General features: G+C 43.5%; 1 protein-coding gene across 1 annotated transcript in view; it reads left to right on the top strand.

Annotated features, from left to right (window-relative positions):
• Nucleotides 1–14888, top strand: part of UBR4 (ubiquitin protein ligase E3 component n-recognin 4) — a 110656-nt gene that overhangs the window by 26750 nt on the left and 69018 nt on the right. Inside the window, exons 26-44 of the mRNA XM_081086402.1 lie at nucleotides 665–874; nucleotides 1805–1906; nucleotides 2215–2315; nucleotides 2561–2759; nucleotides 3120–3308; nucleotides 4078–4141; nucleotides 5205–5396; nucleotides 5895–5965; nucleotides 6053–6200; nucleotides 6631–6858; nucleotides 7689–7859; nucleotides 8981–9163; nucleotides 10043–10201; nucleotides 10534–10686; nucleotides 11092–11319; nucleotides 11617–11774; nucleotides 12965–13136; nucleotides 13410–13611; nucleotides 14495–14658. Coding sequence (XP_080942528.1) covers nucleotides 665–874; nucleotides 1805–1906; nucleotides 2215–2315; nucleotides 2561–2759; nucleotides 3120–3308; nucleotides 4078–4141; nucleotides 5205–5396; nucleotides 5895–5965; nucleotides 6053–6200; nucleotides 6631–6858; nucleotides 7689–7859; nucleotides 8981–9163; nucleotides 10043–10201; nucleotides 10534–10686; nucleotides 11092–11319; nucleotides 11617–11774; nucleotides 12965–13136; nucleotides 13410–13611; nucleotides 14495–14658 — 3094 coding nt within the window. The remainder of the gene's footprint in view (nucleotides 1–664; nucleotides 875–1804; nucleotides 1907–2214; nucleotides 2316–2560; nucleotides 2760–3119; nucleotides 3309–4077; nucleotides 4142–5204; nucleotides 5397–5894; nucleotides 5966–6052; nucleotides 6201–6630; nucleotides 6859–7688; nucleotides 7860–8980; nucleotides 9164–10042; nucleotides 10202–10533; nucleotides 10687–11091; nucleotides 11320–11616; nucleotides 11775–12964; nucleotides 13137–13409; nucleotides 13612–14494; nucleotides 14659–14888) is intronic.

A 14888-nucleotide genomic window follows, 5' to 3' on the forward strand; every position in this document is an offset into this window, starting at 1 on the left:
AATGCCTTTTGCATGTTTCTGTAGCTGAAAGCCAGGAGGATTAGAATCTGAGCTTTCACCTAGAATGATTTTTAACTTGGTTCTGAAGGGCAGCAGAGTACCTCCTCCCCTCTCTGTATAGTATTTCAGAAAAAGCATGCTGGCTTTAGATCATATTGTGATTTGGAGGTGCTTTGGGTTTAAACTTTAAGATGATAGTGATATATTTGAAATCAGATGTTTCTCCAGATCATTGTGGGAGGCACACACAGCCATTGGGGATTAGGAATGGCCATGGAGGGACTATTTTGTCTTCCTATACATAGGTCACAGGTAAAGTCCTATATCACATTGCCTTAAAAGTTAGCCAGATTCCTGACAGTTCTAGAAAAGTATCTAGGATGGGTTACTAGATTAGGTTTTAGTTAATTTTATTTTCTAAATATCAAAAAATACATCTTATTGTTTTAATAAATGAATTTTTCATATGGAAATAAGTTTTGCTTCTGATATAACAATGACAAAAATGATATGGCATCTCTGTAAAAAACAACTACCAAGGGCAAAAAGACTGGACTAAGAGTCCTTCCCCTTAGTAATGACTGAATTGCCCTATTTTGCCACCCCCCTTGCAGCATTTTGGAGAAGTGTACTCACTAACTTGGCTCCGTTTTCTTTGTTGAAGTTGGTCGGATGAGATGAACCCGCCACAGGTAATCCGGACCCTGCTTCCCCTGCTGTTGGAGTCGAGCACTGAGAGTGTCGCTGAGATCAGTAGCAACTCCCTGGAGCGCATCCTGGGCCCCGCGGAGTCGGATGAGTTCTTGGCTCGTGTGTATGAAAAGCTGATCACTGGTTGTTACAACATTCTGGCCAATCATGCGGATCCCAATAGGTGAGCCTGATTGAGGAGATCAGTCAGGTTCCTGTGACCTGCTACTCTCAGTGAAATGTACCAATACAGGCTTCTTTATGCCATTAATTATTAGCTTTTTATTGTGCCTTTAAACAGAAATTTCTATACTTGTGTGCACTTTCTGTTGTCGGCATGGGCATGAAAGTTATTTGGAATCCTCTTTTGTGATTAATTCTTATTAATAAACATGAAGAAAATGGAAGGTTTAAATGTTCAGATTTGAAAACTTGAAATATTTCAATAGATGCTTATCAAGTGCTGTACTAGATGTGATGAAGTATACAAAGAAACTGATAACATTTCTAATATTTTTGTGACCAGGCTTCTGAGATGGGTGGTCAGTGGAATTAGGTAGTTTCATAGCACTGTTTGGCTTTGATACTTTAGGCCATGTTGATGTGGGCGAGTCATAAAGAACAGTTGAGTAAGTTATAGTTTTACCCTGCTGAGAACTATATAACTAAAGGGTCTAAGTATTGGGGTTTCCTTACTTTATGTTGTTGAGACCAGGGTTCTTTTTTTTGTTTTTTTTTTATCATGGGCTCTCCCCAACCCCCCTTCCTCCCATTTCTCTCTCCTTCCTTCCTTCCTTCCTTCCTTCCTTCCTTCCTTCCTTCCTTCCCTTCTTCCCCACCTCCTTCCATAATATCAATGGTCCTTTGGACTCTAAGCCATCGACTACATCAGTTATCTCAGATTTTAGGAATTTTTTTGTTTTATTTTAATTTATTAAATATTTATTGAGTACTTAATGTGTGCTAGGCTTTTATGCTAAATTTTGACGAGACAAAATTGAATATTACCCTCAAGGTTTAGCCATAAACAAACTTTAGGCTTTTAAAAATTGGTATTAGAAGGACATTGAAACAGACCTCCTTTTTGGTAGTTAATTTTTCTTTTTATCCACAGTGGACTGGATGAATCCATCTTGGAGGAATGTCTCCAATATTTGGAAAAGCAACTGGAAAGCAGCCAGGCTCGTAAAGCCATGGAAGAATTCTTCTCTGATAGGTGAGCTGAAGTTTGTTTTATTCAGTGAGCATTTTTTGAATGTCTCCTGAAAGCAAGGAGCTATCTATGTTGACTTAGGTATTCTTTCTCAAGGAATACTTTAAGGACTGCTTAGGTGTGCAAACAGTATCTTGGGGAGGACTTAGGTTAATGGCTGACTCCTTGAGGTTATTGATGAGGAGTTGACTTCTTGAACACCCTGTGTGTTGACTCACAAATGACCAGTTCCCCTAGAGGAGATGAGATTGTGAAGAAATAGAAATGGGTATTAATGTGCTTCTTTCCTTTTTTCCCTTTCTGCCTCCCAGTGGAGAACTTGTGCAGATCATGATGGCAACAGCCAATGAGAACCTCTCTGCTAAATTCTGTAACCGAGTTTTGAAATTCTTCACCAAACTCTTCCAGCTAAGTGAGTGACAGCTTTTAGTAATCTTCTTATGGGAACTTTGATGTCTGGCTAATACTGTGCATTTCTTCTGCCCGAGTGTCACTATAGCATTAAAATGATAACAAGTGGAGAGAATCCCTCAGAAAGTTCAGAAGGAAGTAGAAAGCTTGCTTAAAGCCTTTCCCCTTTCCTGGCTCACAATTTGCACCTTCCTTCCTTTCCCCTTGCCCTCCTTCACTGACCTTGGCCTCTCCATCTGTCCCCAGCTGAGAAGAGCCCTAACCCGAGTCTTCTGCACCTCTGTGGCTCTCTGGCACAGCTGGCTTGCGTGGAGCCTGTGCGTCTCCAGGCCTGGCTCACCCGCATGACCACATCGCCTCCCAAAGATTCTGATCAGCTGGATATGATTCAGGAGAACCGGCAGCTGTTGCAGTTACTGACTACATACATTGTTCGGGAAAACAGGTAGAACAATTGCATTTTTGTAACGTAGCCCTAACGACTCCAGAAATATGTTGAGAGATTTTGCAGTGATCTTTTTTTCACGCATCAGCCAGTATTTTCAGTGACTCCAAAGCTCCCTTCACTAGAGTTAAGGAATCTAGTAGAGCTCCTTGCTTTTTGTCATGGAAAAACTTTTGCAATGACTTGACCTGTTGGTTGTAACATAGGTGAAAGTTTTCTGCTCTAGGAGCCCAAGTCCAAAGTATATATAGTCATGCATTTAATGTTTAATTTAAGACTTTCCTTAATTACTCTTACGAATTCAGAGGTAGATGGAATCAGATTCCTGTTGATTACTCACCAATTTGCTGTTTCTTCCAGCCAAGTTGGGGAAGGTGTGTGTGCTGTGCTTCTGGGTACCCTGATCCCCATGGCAACAGAGATGCTGGCCAACGGTGATGGAACTGGTTTCCCTGAACTCATGGTTGTGATGGCCACCCTGGCCAGTGCAGGTCAAGGTGCTGGCCATCTTCAGCTTCATAATGCTGCTGTGGACTGGCTAAGTAGATGGTAAGGTGATGAAATTGGAGGAACCCATCCATACGTTACAACACTGCTTGCTCTTAGATAAAAGGGGATAACTAATTGTAGGTTATTTTCTTTGTAGCTCAGAATGAGTATAAAAGAAACTTGAACCCCCCCCCCCCCCCCCCCCCCGCTTTTTTTGTTAATCCTCGTCCAAGGCTATTTTTCCCATTGATTTTTAGAGATAATGGAATGGGGAAGGGGAGGTTGCAGAGAGAGAAACATTGGTGTCAACACATCTATTGGTTGCTTTCTTTATGCACCCCGATTGGGGCCGGGGATCAAACTTGCAACCCAAGTACGTGCTCTTGACCAGGAATTGAACCCACAACACTTTGGTGCATGGGTCAGTGGTCCAACTATTGAGCCACACCAGCCAGGGCTTGAATCCCTGCCCCTTTTTTTTGAATCCCTGCCTTTTTATCAATAACTCTGTTCATGTTAGACTTCATCTTCACTGTTTCTAAGTAGGGTTTTCTGTTCATTATTCCTAGGAGAAGTCTTGGGGGAAAGTGTACTAAGTGTCAGTGATAATTGGGGGAAAGTGTACTAAGTGTCAGTGATAATTGGGGGAAAGTGTACTAAGTGTCAGTGATAAGGCCAGAGCACCACAGACCTCTGATTATCTACGTAGTTTTCTAAGGGTGCCTTTGCTTCATAGTGTCCACAACTTGATGCAAGATTTATGAAGATGCTTCCTTTCTTTGGTTCATCTGATTTTGTGTCCTCTCCCCTTTTTCTTTCCTTGGGATAGCAAGAAGTACCTGTCACAGAAGAATGTGGTTGAAAAACTGAATGCCAATGTAATGCACGGAAAGGTAAGAAACTGAGGAGTGACAGCAGCCAGCGAGTGACGATTCTCTGTCTGTGTCAGGTGGAAGTCTCTCCTTTCTGTGGCTCTGTCCCTGGCCAGCCTGCAGAGGAAGAGGCTACAAGTTTCAAAGACCTGGAAAAATGTAATTGCAGACTGCATGCCCTTTAACACCTTTTGGGCGGCAGAATCCTTAAAACGTAGTGAAGTCCAGCTATTTTTAGCTACCGCTGTGCTGCGGAACACTGTCTCCTGCCCCTGCATTGCCTCCGTCTGCTCTGAGGAGGTGTTCTGTGGGGTTGCAGACTATCTCTTCAGCTCCAGTCGAGATACTAGGATGGTTTACTTTGCCTGAGGGTTCAGGTCACTGTGCTGAGAAAATGGCTTGAAACTGACAGAAATCTTACATTCAGGCATTCCCCAAACCCTCACCCCTCAATTCATGAACCTGGCATAGGAAGCTAATGGCCAACCACCACAACACCATTCCTTTCTCCCTCTTTCTTGCTAATCTTTATCCTTTCAGCTCTGAACTGTCTGTGCAGAGTGAGGAACTGAGAAATCTGAGGCTTTGATGCCAGACTGTTGGAGTTTTTTAGGCAAGAACTACCTGCAAACGGTTGCTGGAAATTTTTCCACTTGACCTCTGAAGCTGTTTCTCCTCTACTGCATTGATTTAAAACCAGTAATTTAAGTGTCTTTTACTTATGGTTAAAAGATGCTAATGAGAACCTAGTCATACTTTTAATCTAGTCTTTTCTTGAATATTTGTCTTCATTTTTCTCCCTTTTCCTTATTTCAATTTTATTTCATTTTATAATATTTTGTGAAGACTCATCTTTGTGCTTAAGAATACACAGTAATTCAGTGCAATTTATTGACCAGCTATATGTGGTCGTAGTGCTAAGAGTTGGGGAAATGGATAATTAAAGTATTTTTTTTCTCTTATACCATTCCTCTGAAATTGAATTTTATAAAACATAGTTTTGTAAACTTGACAAAACATAGTTTACATTATAATGAAATATGGGGGACTAAGGCTTCTATGGTGTGGTGTTCTTTTCTTGTAGCATGTGGTCGTTCTGGAGTGCACATGCCATATTATGTCTTACTTGGCTGATGTCACCAATGCACTGAGCCAGAGTAATGGTCAAGGCCCAAGTCACCTCTCGATGGATGGGGAAGAACGGGCCATTGAGGTGGACTCAGACTGGGTGGAGGAGCTGGCAGTGGAAGAGGAAGACTCCCAGGCTGAGGATTCAGTAAGTACCAAGGGACCCATAGAGTAATTCCTGACTGGCACTTGCAGAGCTCACACTAACAGGCCCATACCCTCTCTCCCAGCCGTGAGCTTCAAAACTCTTTATAGTCCTATAGCTTTCTCCCAGTTTATGTGATTAATGCCAGAATGCTTCTCCAGGCCTGCGGAGCAAGCTGTCGGGACCTAATTTCTTGGGGGAAATGACTATTTAATAAACATATGCTGCCTTCCATCCAGAGTCAATAATTCTGCTATTTCTTAGTTTTTGCATCCAAAATGGAGTTTCTGGGATGAGTTCTTCATGGGAATGGTGTGAGCCCCCTAGTAGAGAAAGCATACGACTTCTCTTTTTCTTAACCACAAACTCTAAGGTCTCACCTGACATTGTAGCACATGTAGAGCCTGCAAGCCATTTCCTAGAGTCAACTATTTATATAGGCTGTGTTTTTCTGGGTGTCTGGATGGATATAGGTCTGATTAAAAGGTCTTATCTTTGAAGGATGAAGATTCTCTTTGCAATAAACTCTGCACTTTTACCATCACTCAGAAAGAATTCATGAACCAGCATTGGTAAGAGTAGTTCTTTTTAGGTGACGGTTTTCCAGACTTTGATTGTTGGGACTTCTGAGCTCATTTGCTGGTTCTTGTTCTTTGTAGGTACCACTGCCACACCTGCAAAATGGTGGATGGGGTGGGGGTGTGCACAGTATGTGCCAAGGTATGCCACAAGGATCACGAGATTTCCTATGCCAAATACGGATCCTTCTTCTGTGACTGTGGAGCCAAGGAAGATGGCAGCTGTTTGGTGAGAGATTGGAGCATTCTCTGGGCTAAAAAGGGTGGCTTGTTAGTGACATGGGAATGCTTCAGCCAAACTGGGAAATTCTCATGTCACCTTCCTGGTGACCTGGGTCTAGGATTAAGTCTGTTCTGTCACTGATCATGGCTTAAGCACTTCACTTAGACTGTTAGAACTTCCAGAGTCATTTGAGATCTTGCAACTTTTTTCTAAGACCCTCTCCATAATGTCAGATGTTTTAATTAAGACCAGTTGCTCTGCATAATTTTTACATAGATATTAGGTGAATACCATGAAGATCAGAATTCAGGCCTTTGGATCTTTTAAGTGGCTAGCCAGTTTCTCCTTTGGGTCAGATTTCCCTCCAGGATCTTAGGCAGAATTTCATCTGTGCTTGTGGCGAGAGCTTAGGGCCTCTGCTGTTTTCTGTCCCTAGGCGCTGGTGAAGCGAACACCTAGCAGTGGCATGAGTTCCACCATGAAGGAGTCAGCATTTCAGAGTGAACCCAGGGTTTCGGAGAGCCTGGTGCGCCACGCCAGCACATCCCCAGCTGACAAGGCCAAAGTCACCATCAGCGATGGCAAGGTTGCTGATGAGGAGAAGCCTAAGAAGACCAGCCTGTGCCGCACAGTGGAGGGCTGCCGGGAGGAGCTGCAGAACCAGGTGGGCTCTGATGGCACCCAGCACCGTGGGCACTAGCAAACAATGGACAAGGCTGTTTTTGCAGCTCCGCTGGTGGGACTTGGAGCTATTTCCTCTTTCTCTTATTTCCACAGTGGGAATAAATGGTATGTGTTGTCAGGCACACCTGTTAGGGAAGGATGTATCGCTGAGTATTATGGGAGTTTGTGTGAGGGTAGTTTTTAGTTGTGTAATACACTAGAGCACCCCTTCTCGGCCAGAGTTCCTCATCTGAAGCATAGAATACAGAACATGATTTGAGTGATTATTTTGTCAATTTTCCTAAGGATTGTACATAACTAGAACCATTCTAGTTTCACAGGAGAAAAGTTAACTAATTATGCATGATGGACATGATCGAGCTTTAGGGTATCTACATGAGACTCCTGGTTTAGAAAGATTGCTCTAGAGCAGTGGTTCTCAACCTTCCTAATGCCGCGACCCTTTAATACACTTCCTCATGTTGTGGTGACCCCCAATTTCATTGTTACAAATTGAACATAATTAAAGCATAGTGATTAATCACAAAAACAATATGTAATTATATATGTGTTTTTCAGTGGTCTTAGACGACTCCTGTGAAAGGGTCGTTTGACCCCCCAAAGGGGTCACGACCCACAGGTTGAGAACCGCAGCTCTAGCGTTAATAGCATAGTAACATACGGATTGGAATCAAATCCAATATTATGGAGGGAATGAGATGATTCTCCATAATGGATTCTGAGGGTAGATACTGGCAAGATTATTATGATGAGTATGACCCATTATTTTTCTGTCTTTTTTTTTCATTTGTGTATTTGGATTTTTCTCAGGCCAATTTCTCCTTCGCTCCTCTCGTGTTAGACATGCTCAATTTCCTCATGGATGCCATTCAGACCAACTTTCAGCAGGCTTCTGCCGTGGGGAGCAGCAGCCGGGCTCAGCAAGCCCTCCGAGAGCTGCATACAGTGGACAAGGTGGTTGAGATGACAGACCAGCTCATGGTGAGTGTGTCAGGGTCAGGAAACTTAAATGCCAAAGTGTGCTAGGTACTCTAAGAAATATCCTTAGAATAGTTGATCCCTGACCATTTAGAACTTAGAACCTACGGTACCATGACATCCAGTGTGAAAATCAGCATGTGAGGTGTGTATGCTAAAGAAATCATTTGGAGTAAGTCCTCTTTTCAGTTCATATAAGTATATGAATTGCCATGATGTGAAGATCTTCATTTGGAGAGTTATAATATAAATTTCTTCCGTATATAAAATAGAGAACCTCCTTATTGTATCTTATCCCCTAAGGCTCATCTGGGTTGCAAAAATAATGTTTGTCCTCTTTTGCTTTAGGTAACTTTCCTTTAGTTCTTCATATGACATGGGGTTTTAAGTTGTAAGTGAGTATCCACTTTAAAACCGGTGCTCAGCACTGACTATAGGACTTCCGGTGGGTCTGCCTGGCCTCTTTGGAAGCGCAAAAATAAATGACGGACATGACTAGGTCTCGCAAGGTGACTGTTTCTAAGGAAAAAATTCTCATTTGGAAATCCACACACATACTTACACACATGTGTTTTACTAAAAATCAGTTACAAGTTTACACAGTGGTTACACAGCAGTGTAAAAATGTTTCTGAATCCATGTCTTTAGGTACCTGAATGTAAGACATACCTATGTGGTCCAGTATGTTTTTTTCACTCTCAAAATAAATAAAAAAACAGCCACAGTTTTAGACCAGTGTTTTTGAACTTCTAGATATGAAAGATGAAGCTAAAAAATATTGGGTGGTGTTGGTAACCCTAAAAGCTGCTGTCTTTTTATTTTCCCTGCTTAGATCATTGAGAAGAATTTCATAGCACTATACTTTTTTTAAAAAAAAAAGCCTTATAACATTTTTAAGAGCCAATACTTTTTATTAAGTAAATGTAACTTTATGAAACATTCACTACATTGTTGTTATTGCTGACAATAACTTTACAAACTCACCTGTGTCCATGGACAGAGATTGGCATCCATTGCTCCTGAATAACCTAACTGCAGTATCTTAGTCACTTAAATCGTGTGTGAATCCACTTGACCTTGTTTGCCTCATTACTGCCAACTCTCTCTGCTTCCCTCTATGCCAGGTTCCCACCTTAGGCTCCCAGGAAGGTGCCTTTGAGAATGTTCGGATGAATTACAGCGGAGACCAGGGCCAGACTATTCGACAGCTAATCAGCGCCCATGTACTCAGGCGGGTGGCTATGTGTGTACTCTCCTCCCCCCATGGGCGTCGCCAACATTTGGCAGTCAGTCATGAGAAAGGCAAGGTGGGTACTCCCATTTCCTTCCCACTCATTTTAGATTTTATTTATCTTAAGTGCTAAGTAAAACAGATAGATGACTATGCTCAGATTGGCCCTTTGGGAAAAATCTATTAGGTTCTGAGAATGCTTTAAGGACAGTGCTCAATGAGCATTTCTACTGGAACACTTGGTGACTTGATTAGACTTAGACCCAGTATGACGAACAAAGGCTCTGTTTCTCATTAGTAAATCCCCACTCAAAGCATATCCTTCAAGCCCCAGGGAAAGGTAATGACCAGCAGTGACCTATGACAGAGTGGCTTCCAGTCTGCCCAGTTTGGTCACTTTGGAAGACATAAGCCAAGAGACAAACAGCTTCATAGGAAAACTGAGTGTTCCTTATTTGGTTCCTCCCAGCCCTCAAAGGACACAGGGAAGTTTATATGTTGTGTTCTAGAACCCGTGGAAGGTGAGAGAGTTGTGGGTATCTTCATGTTTTTCTGTATTCTGGCTTCTCCATCACCGTTAAGTTGTTTTAACATTATCTTAAGTGAAAAGAACAAACTAGAGATATGAATAGTTCTTAAAAGAGCTGGAAAACACTCAAATATTTATTTCGTAGTAAACTAGAAAGGATATAGTACATAACAATTTCTTATTTTTATGAACTGATTATAGAAAGAGAAATTAGATTTATTGGTTCTCCCTGGGTGGAGAAAATGAAGACGTTCTGTATCTTTTAGCCAGGAGAAATAGAGGCTGATATTGGGCTAGGTTTTTCCTCAGAGGCTTATCCACAATAAAAACCTGCAAACTAATATCCCTATTGAAGAAGTGTTTGTTATTGCTGTGTTCTCTGAGAAGACTAGGGTTAAGAATAAATAGGTAATTGTTCCTTTGCAGATCACTGTTCTGCAGCTCTCTGCACTCCTGAAGCAAGCAGATTCCAGCAAAAGGAAGTTGACGCTGACCCGCCTAGCCTCTGCCCCAGTCCCCTTTACTGTGCTGAGCCTCACTGGGAATCCATGCAAGGAAGACTACCTGGCTGTGTGTGGGCTGAAGGTAACAGTCATGATCCAGGGTTGGTCACCTAGAGCTGTGGGTCCTAGTCACCTTCTCTCTCCTGTTCTTAGCACCACTTTCCTTCCTGGCTGTTGAGGTTAAACTTAAAAACCATTGGAATGCAAAAGAAATATTTCTCTGAATTTCTTCTAGATTGTTTTTATGTTGGAATAATCTTTATATGTTCTTGAAACCTGAATATGTTCTAGATAGTCTGAATACTGTCTGAAGGCAGGGAATATTAGGGAAGAGTAGGAAACATTAGAACTCTGAAATGAATTAGTCTATTTCCAAATCATCTTTCAACCATTCTGTTCCTTAACTGTGTCCAGGACTGCCATGTGCTGACCTTCAGTAGCTCAGGCTCCGTTTCGGATCACTTGGTGTTGCACCCCCAGTTGGCAACAGGAAACTTCATCATCAAAGCCGTGTGGTTACCTGGTTCACAGACTGAGTTAGCGATTGTCACCGCAGATTTTGTCAAGGTACAGTAACTGCTCTGATGATGTGGTCCTAGAGTGGTTTTGCTTTTAAATCCAGAATGTCTGATCTCCATTGTGTGCTAGCTTTTCTCAGAAATAAAAAATAAAAAATAAAAAAATCCTAACATTTTGTTGCCTTTTGTTACATTGCCGAGCAGGAGCTTTCTGTGTGTAGGCAATGTAAAATTCCCCGGCATGCCAAGTGCACAGCTATTGCTGTACTTGTGGCAGAATTTGTTGATGTGTATCTCTCCCCTGCTCATTCCTTGAGAGAGAGTAACAGGTACTTTATTCATTAGTGCCTAGCACTTGCTCTCCAACTGTAGCTCTTTGGACTTACCAGGATAATTTGGGAGTGGAGCTGCAATAGATCTCCCTGATTACATCTTTTTTCCTTTCATTCTGCAGATTTATGACCTGTCTGTTGATGCCTTGAGTCCAACCTTCTACTTTCTCCTGCCAAGCTCAAAGATACGAGATGTGACCTTCCTCTTTAATGAGGAGGGAAAGAACATCATTGTTATAATGTCGTCAGCTGGGTACATCTATACTCAGCTCATGGAAGAGGCCAGCAGTGCCCAGCAGGGGCCCTTCTATGTCACTAATGTTCTGGAAATCAACCACGAGGACCTAAAGGTTAGAGCAAATGTTGCCGTTTCCTTCTATTCCCGATTTAATTAGCTTAGCAACTCTTCTATTCTTGTTCTTTTTTCTCCTAACTTTTTACCTAATAGCAAAAACTATTGTCCTTTAGGACTAAATTCAACTTGATGTTTCTTTATTCTTGCTTTTTAAAATTTAACCCAGGGATCTCATGTTTTAGACTATGAGAGCTCAGAATCTTGATTTAAAACTAATAACCAGCAAAACGGGAAGCTGGTACCCAAGGCAACATGAGAAGTTAATGCAGACGTCGTGTCTTTGTCCTGACAGGACAGTAACAGCCAGGTGGCAGGTGGTGGTGTGTCTGTCTACTACTCCCACGTGTTGCAGATGCTCTTCTTCAGCTATTGTCAAGGCAAGTCATTTGCGGCCACCATCAGCAGGACGACTCTGGAGGTGTTGCAGCTCTTCTCCATCAACATCAAAAGGTGGGAATGAGCCCTGCATGTTGGCTTCATAATGCCCACATCACCAGGAGGGCTCACCTCCCCCCCAAGCACTGTGTCTGTTAGGAATTTGGTGACATGTACTTTCCTCCACCAGACAGCTCCTTTCCCTGCTGGGTCTCTTCACAATCAAGCAGCATCCAGTGTTGGCAGGTTGGGCTGTCTGCGTGGTTTGTCCCCACCATGGAGACTGTGGGGCCACTGTCATTCAGAAGGAAAAGCTGTAGTCAGGCAGCAAAGCGGATTTTAATGTGATTTCTGAGTTTTGAGAAGGGAAAGTTTCTCCTGGACATGCATGTTGTCATAATGGCCTTTAAGTTGCCTCTTGGGGGACTCATTGGTCATAGAACATGGAATCGGTAGTGGGGGCATAGTTGGGGTTGGGGATCTAGAAGGTTCCATTAGCTTTTTAGATAATAGAGATGTGTGTGAAGTAGTGACTGTTTTATTTAGGGAGGGGGAAGGGGTTTAGGATTTTTTCTTATCTGCTATTGAAGAGCCATTCTAGCACTTTCTGGCCTCCGTTTTGTGAATTACTGGTTTGGGATGAAATAAAATAGATGTCATTCACACATAACTTGAAGTGTTTGGAGACTTTTTTTTTTAATCCTCACCCAAGGCTATTTTTCCATTGATTTTTAGAGAGTGGAAGAGAGAGAGAAAGATAGAAATATCAATGTGAGAGAGACATGTCGATTGGTTGCCTCCTGCATGACCCCTGACCAAGGCCCAGGCTGGGGAGGAGCCTGCAACCCAGGTACATACTGTTGACTAGAATTGAACCCGGGACCCTTCAGTCCACAGGTCGACGCTCCACTGAGCCAAACTGGGTAGGACTGGAGATTCTTAATAGGAAATTGGGTCATCAGCCTTAGGCAGCTCCACAGCCCTATGTAGTGACAACCTCCTAGGCACATAGAGTCACCTATTCCCTCAGACAGTGGAGCCTAGCAGTGGAGATCCTAACCAGGACTCCTGCTGGGGCACACTTTGGGGCATATGAGAGTATATACATGGCTCAGAATAGAAATGAGACTCATGGGTAATTGAGTCCCAGACAAATAGCTTGCTCTGAGAGTCAGGTGTTTAGTGAGGATGTCCTTTAGCTCAAGGACAGCTCCAGTAGATGATGGAGCTGTGACCCTGACCGTGGCCCCTTTTGTTGTCTGCAGTTCCAATGGTGGCAGTAAAACGTCTCCTGCCCTTTGCCAGTGGTCTGAGGTGATGAACCACCCTGGTTTGGTGTGTTGTGTCCAGCAAACTACAGGTGTGCCACTGGTAGTTATGGTGAAACCAGACACTTTTCTTATTCAAGAAATAAAGACTCTTCCTGCTAAAGCAAAGGTCAGTGCCACATTCTCCCGTCACTTGAATTGCGTGAACCTGCTCTAGGTTTATGTTGTATAGTCTGCTTTCCCAGCTCTTTCAGTGGAGCCGATATAAGAATTGGGATCCATTTTTTCCCCTCAACGCCCTTGCGTGCCATCTTTCTGCAGCCCCACAACTGACTGTGAAACCAGCTGCTTCTCTGCGCCTCTCTCTCTCTCTCTCTCTCTCTCTCTCTGAGGTTATGATCTGTAGGTGTGGGAACTAACACCATTCTTTGTCCCCTTCTAGATCCAAGACATGGTCGCCATCAGGCACACGGCCTGCAACGAGCAGCAGCGGACAACCATGATCTTGCTGTGTGAGGACGGCAGCCTGCGCATTTACATGGCCAATGTGGAGAACACCTCCTACTGGCTTCAGCCGTCCCTGCAGCCCAGCAGTGTCATCAGCATAATGAAGCCTGTTCGAAAGCGCAAGGCAGCCACCATCAGTAAGGCCCCTCAAGTTGGGGCTGAGGGGGTGGAGGGGGGCAGTCTTCTAGATGATTAGACTGTTGTAAATATCCATAAAGAATTGGTGACTGTCTGACTTCCATGTTTTGTAAAGGTAGGGATATGTCTTAGCTAATTTCCAAAAATGGACTCAAGTTTCCTGAGGCCACCAATGCTCTGTGTGGCTTTTAGAGACACATTGTACTAATGGGAAGCACCCATTGGCTCTCCGCTTAGGGTCATCCATCCTCAGGTGCCCAGTAAAGAATTATCTTTTGGACCTTGAGAGATTTTTCTCTGGGTTCAGGGAAAATTGCTTGCCTGGTGGGAAGTGCAAGAACTGAGGAGTAGGTTCTCCAGTTGCCGGGTAATTCCTCAGTGAGTAGTGTAGAGCCCCTCCTGGGTCTCCGAGCTGGGACCCTGCTCCTGACTGATGGAGGACTCTTCAGGGAGGGAAAGCTTGACTGTAGGAGTGAGTAAATCTGGCTAAGCACAGACCATTGTGGGGGTCCTCCCATTACCTGAAATTTGTCCCAGTCTGTGAGATAGTGATGCAGCTCATCTTCCAGTAAAGAAATCGTTCTACTTATTTTAAACAAACCAGCTATGAGAGGACCTATTGTTAATAACTGTACACAACACCAGCGCCAGATTTCTTTGTCCTGCTAGGTGATATTGTGGTTATAGGGATAATAACTGTGGTACAGCTAACCACATGTAGGCATCATACTGATGCAAACATTATAATCCAGAGTTTGTCTAGAAAGCTTGGAGCATGTGTGTGTGGGCTGAGCTGGGAGGGTGCGACCTGTAGAGTGGGTGCAGAGGTGGGAGAGGCGACACTTACCAGTGCTCTCTGGCAATCTGTGCTGCTCTCCACAGCAACCCGCACATCCAGCCAGGTGACCTTCCCCATTGACTTCTTTGAACACAACCAGCAGCTGACAGATGTGGAGTTTGGTGGTAATGACCTTCTGCAGGTCTACAATGCACAACAGATAAAGCACCGGCTGAATTCCACTGGCATGTATGTGGCCAACACCAAGGTGAGGACTGGGTCAGGCTGGGTTCAGATTCAAGCAGTGTTGTTGTTGGAGAGCACATCTCTTGAGTGTGCAAGTATAAAGTATATACCCACAGCCACTGCCCCTAGACACTAGTTAAATGGTCCCTGGGGTGAGTATTTGTTCTCACCCCATGCAGAAGGGCTTCTGTACAACGTTACCAACAGGTGTGCTGTGCAGAGGGCAGGTGGGTGGTAACTGCGAGGGAGAAG

This window comes from Myotis nattereri (assembly GCF_964212035.1).
Source record: "Myotis nattereri genome assembly, chromosome: 3".
In the NCBI taxonomy this organism is placed as follows: Eukaryota; Metazoa; Chordata; class Mammalia; order Chiroptera; family Vespertilionidae; genus Myotis; species Myotis nattereri.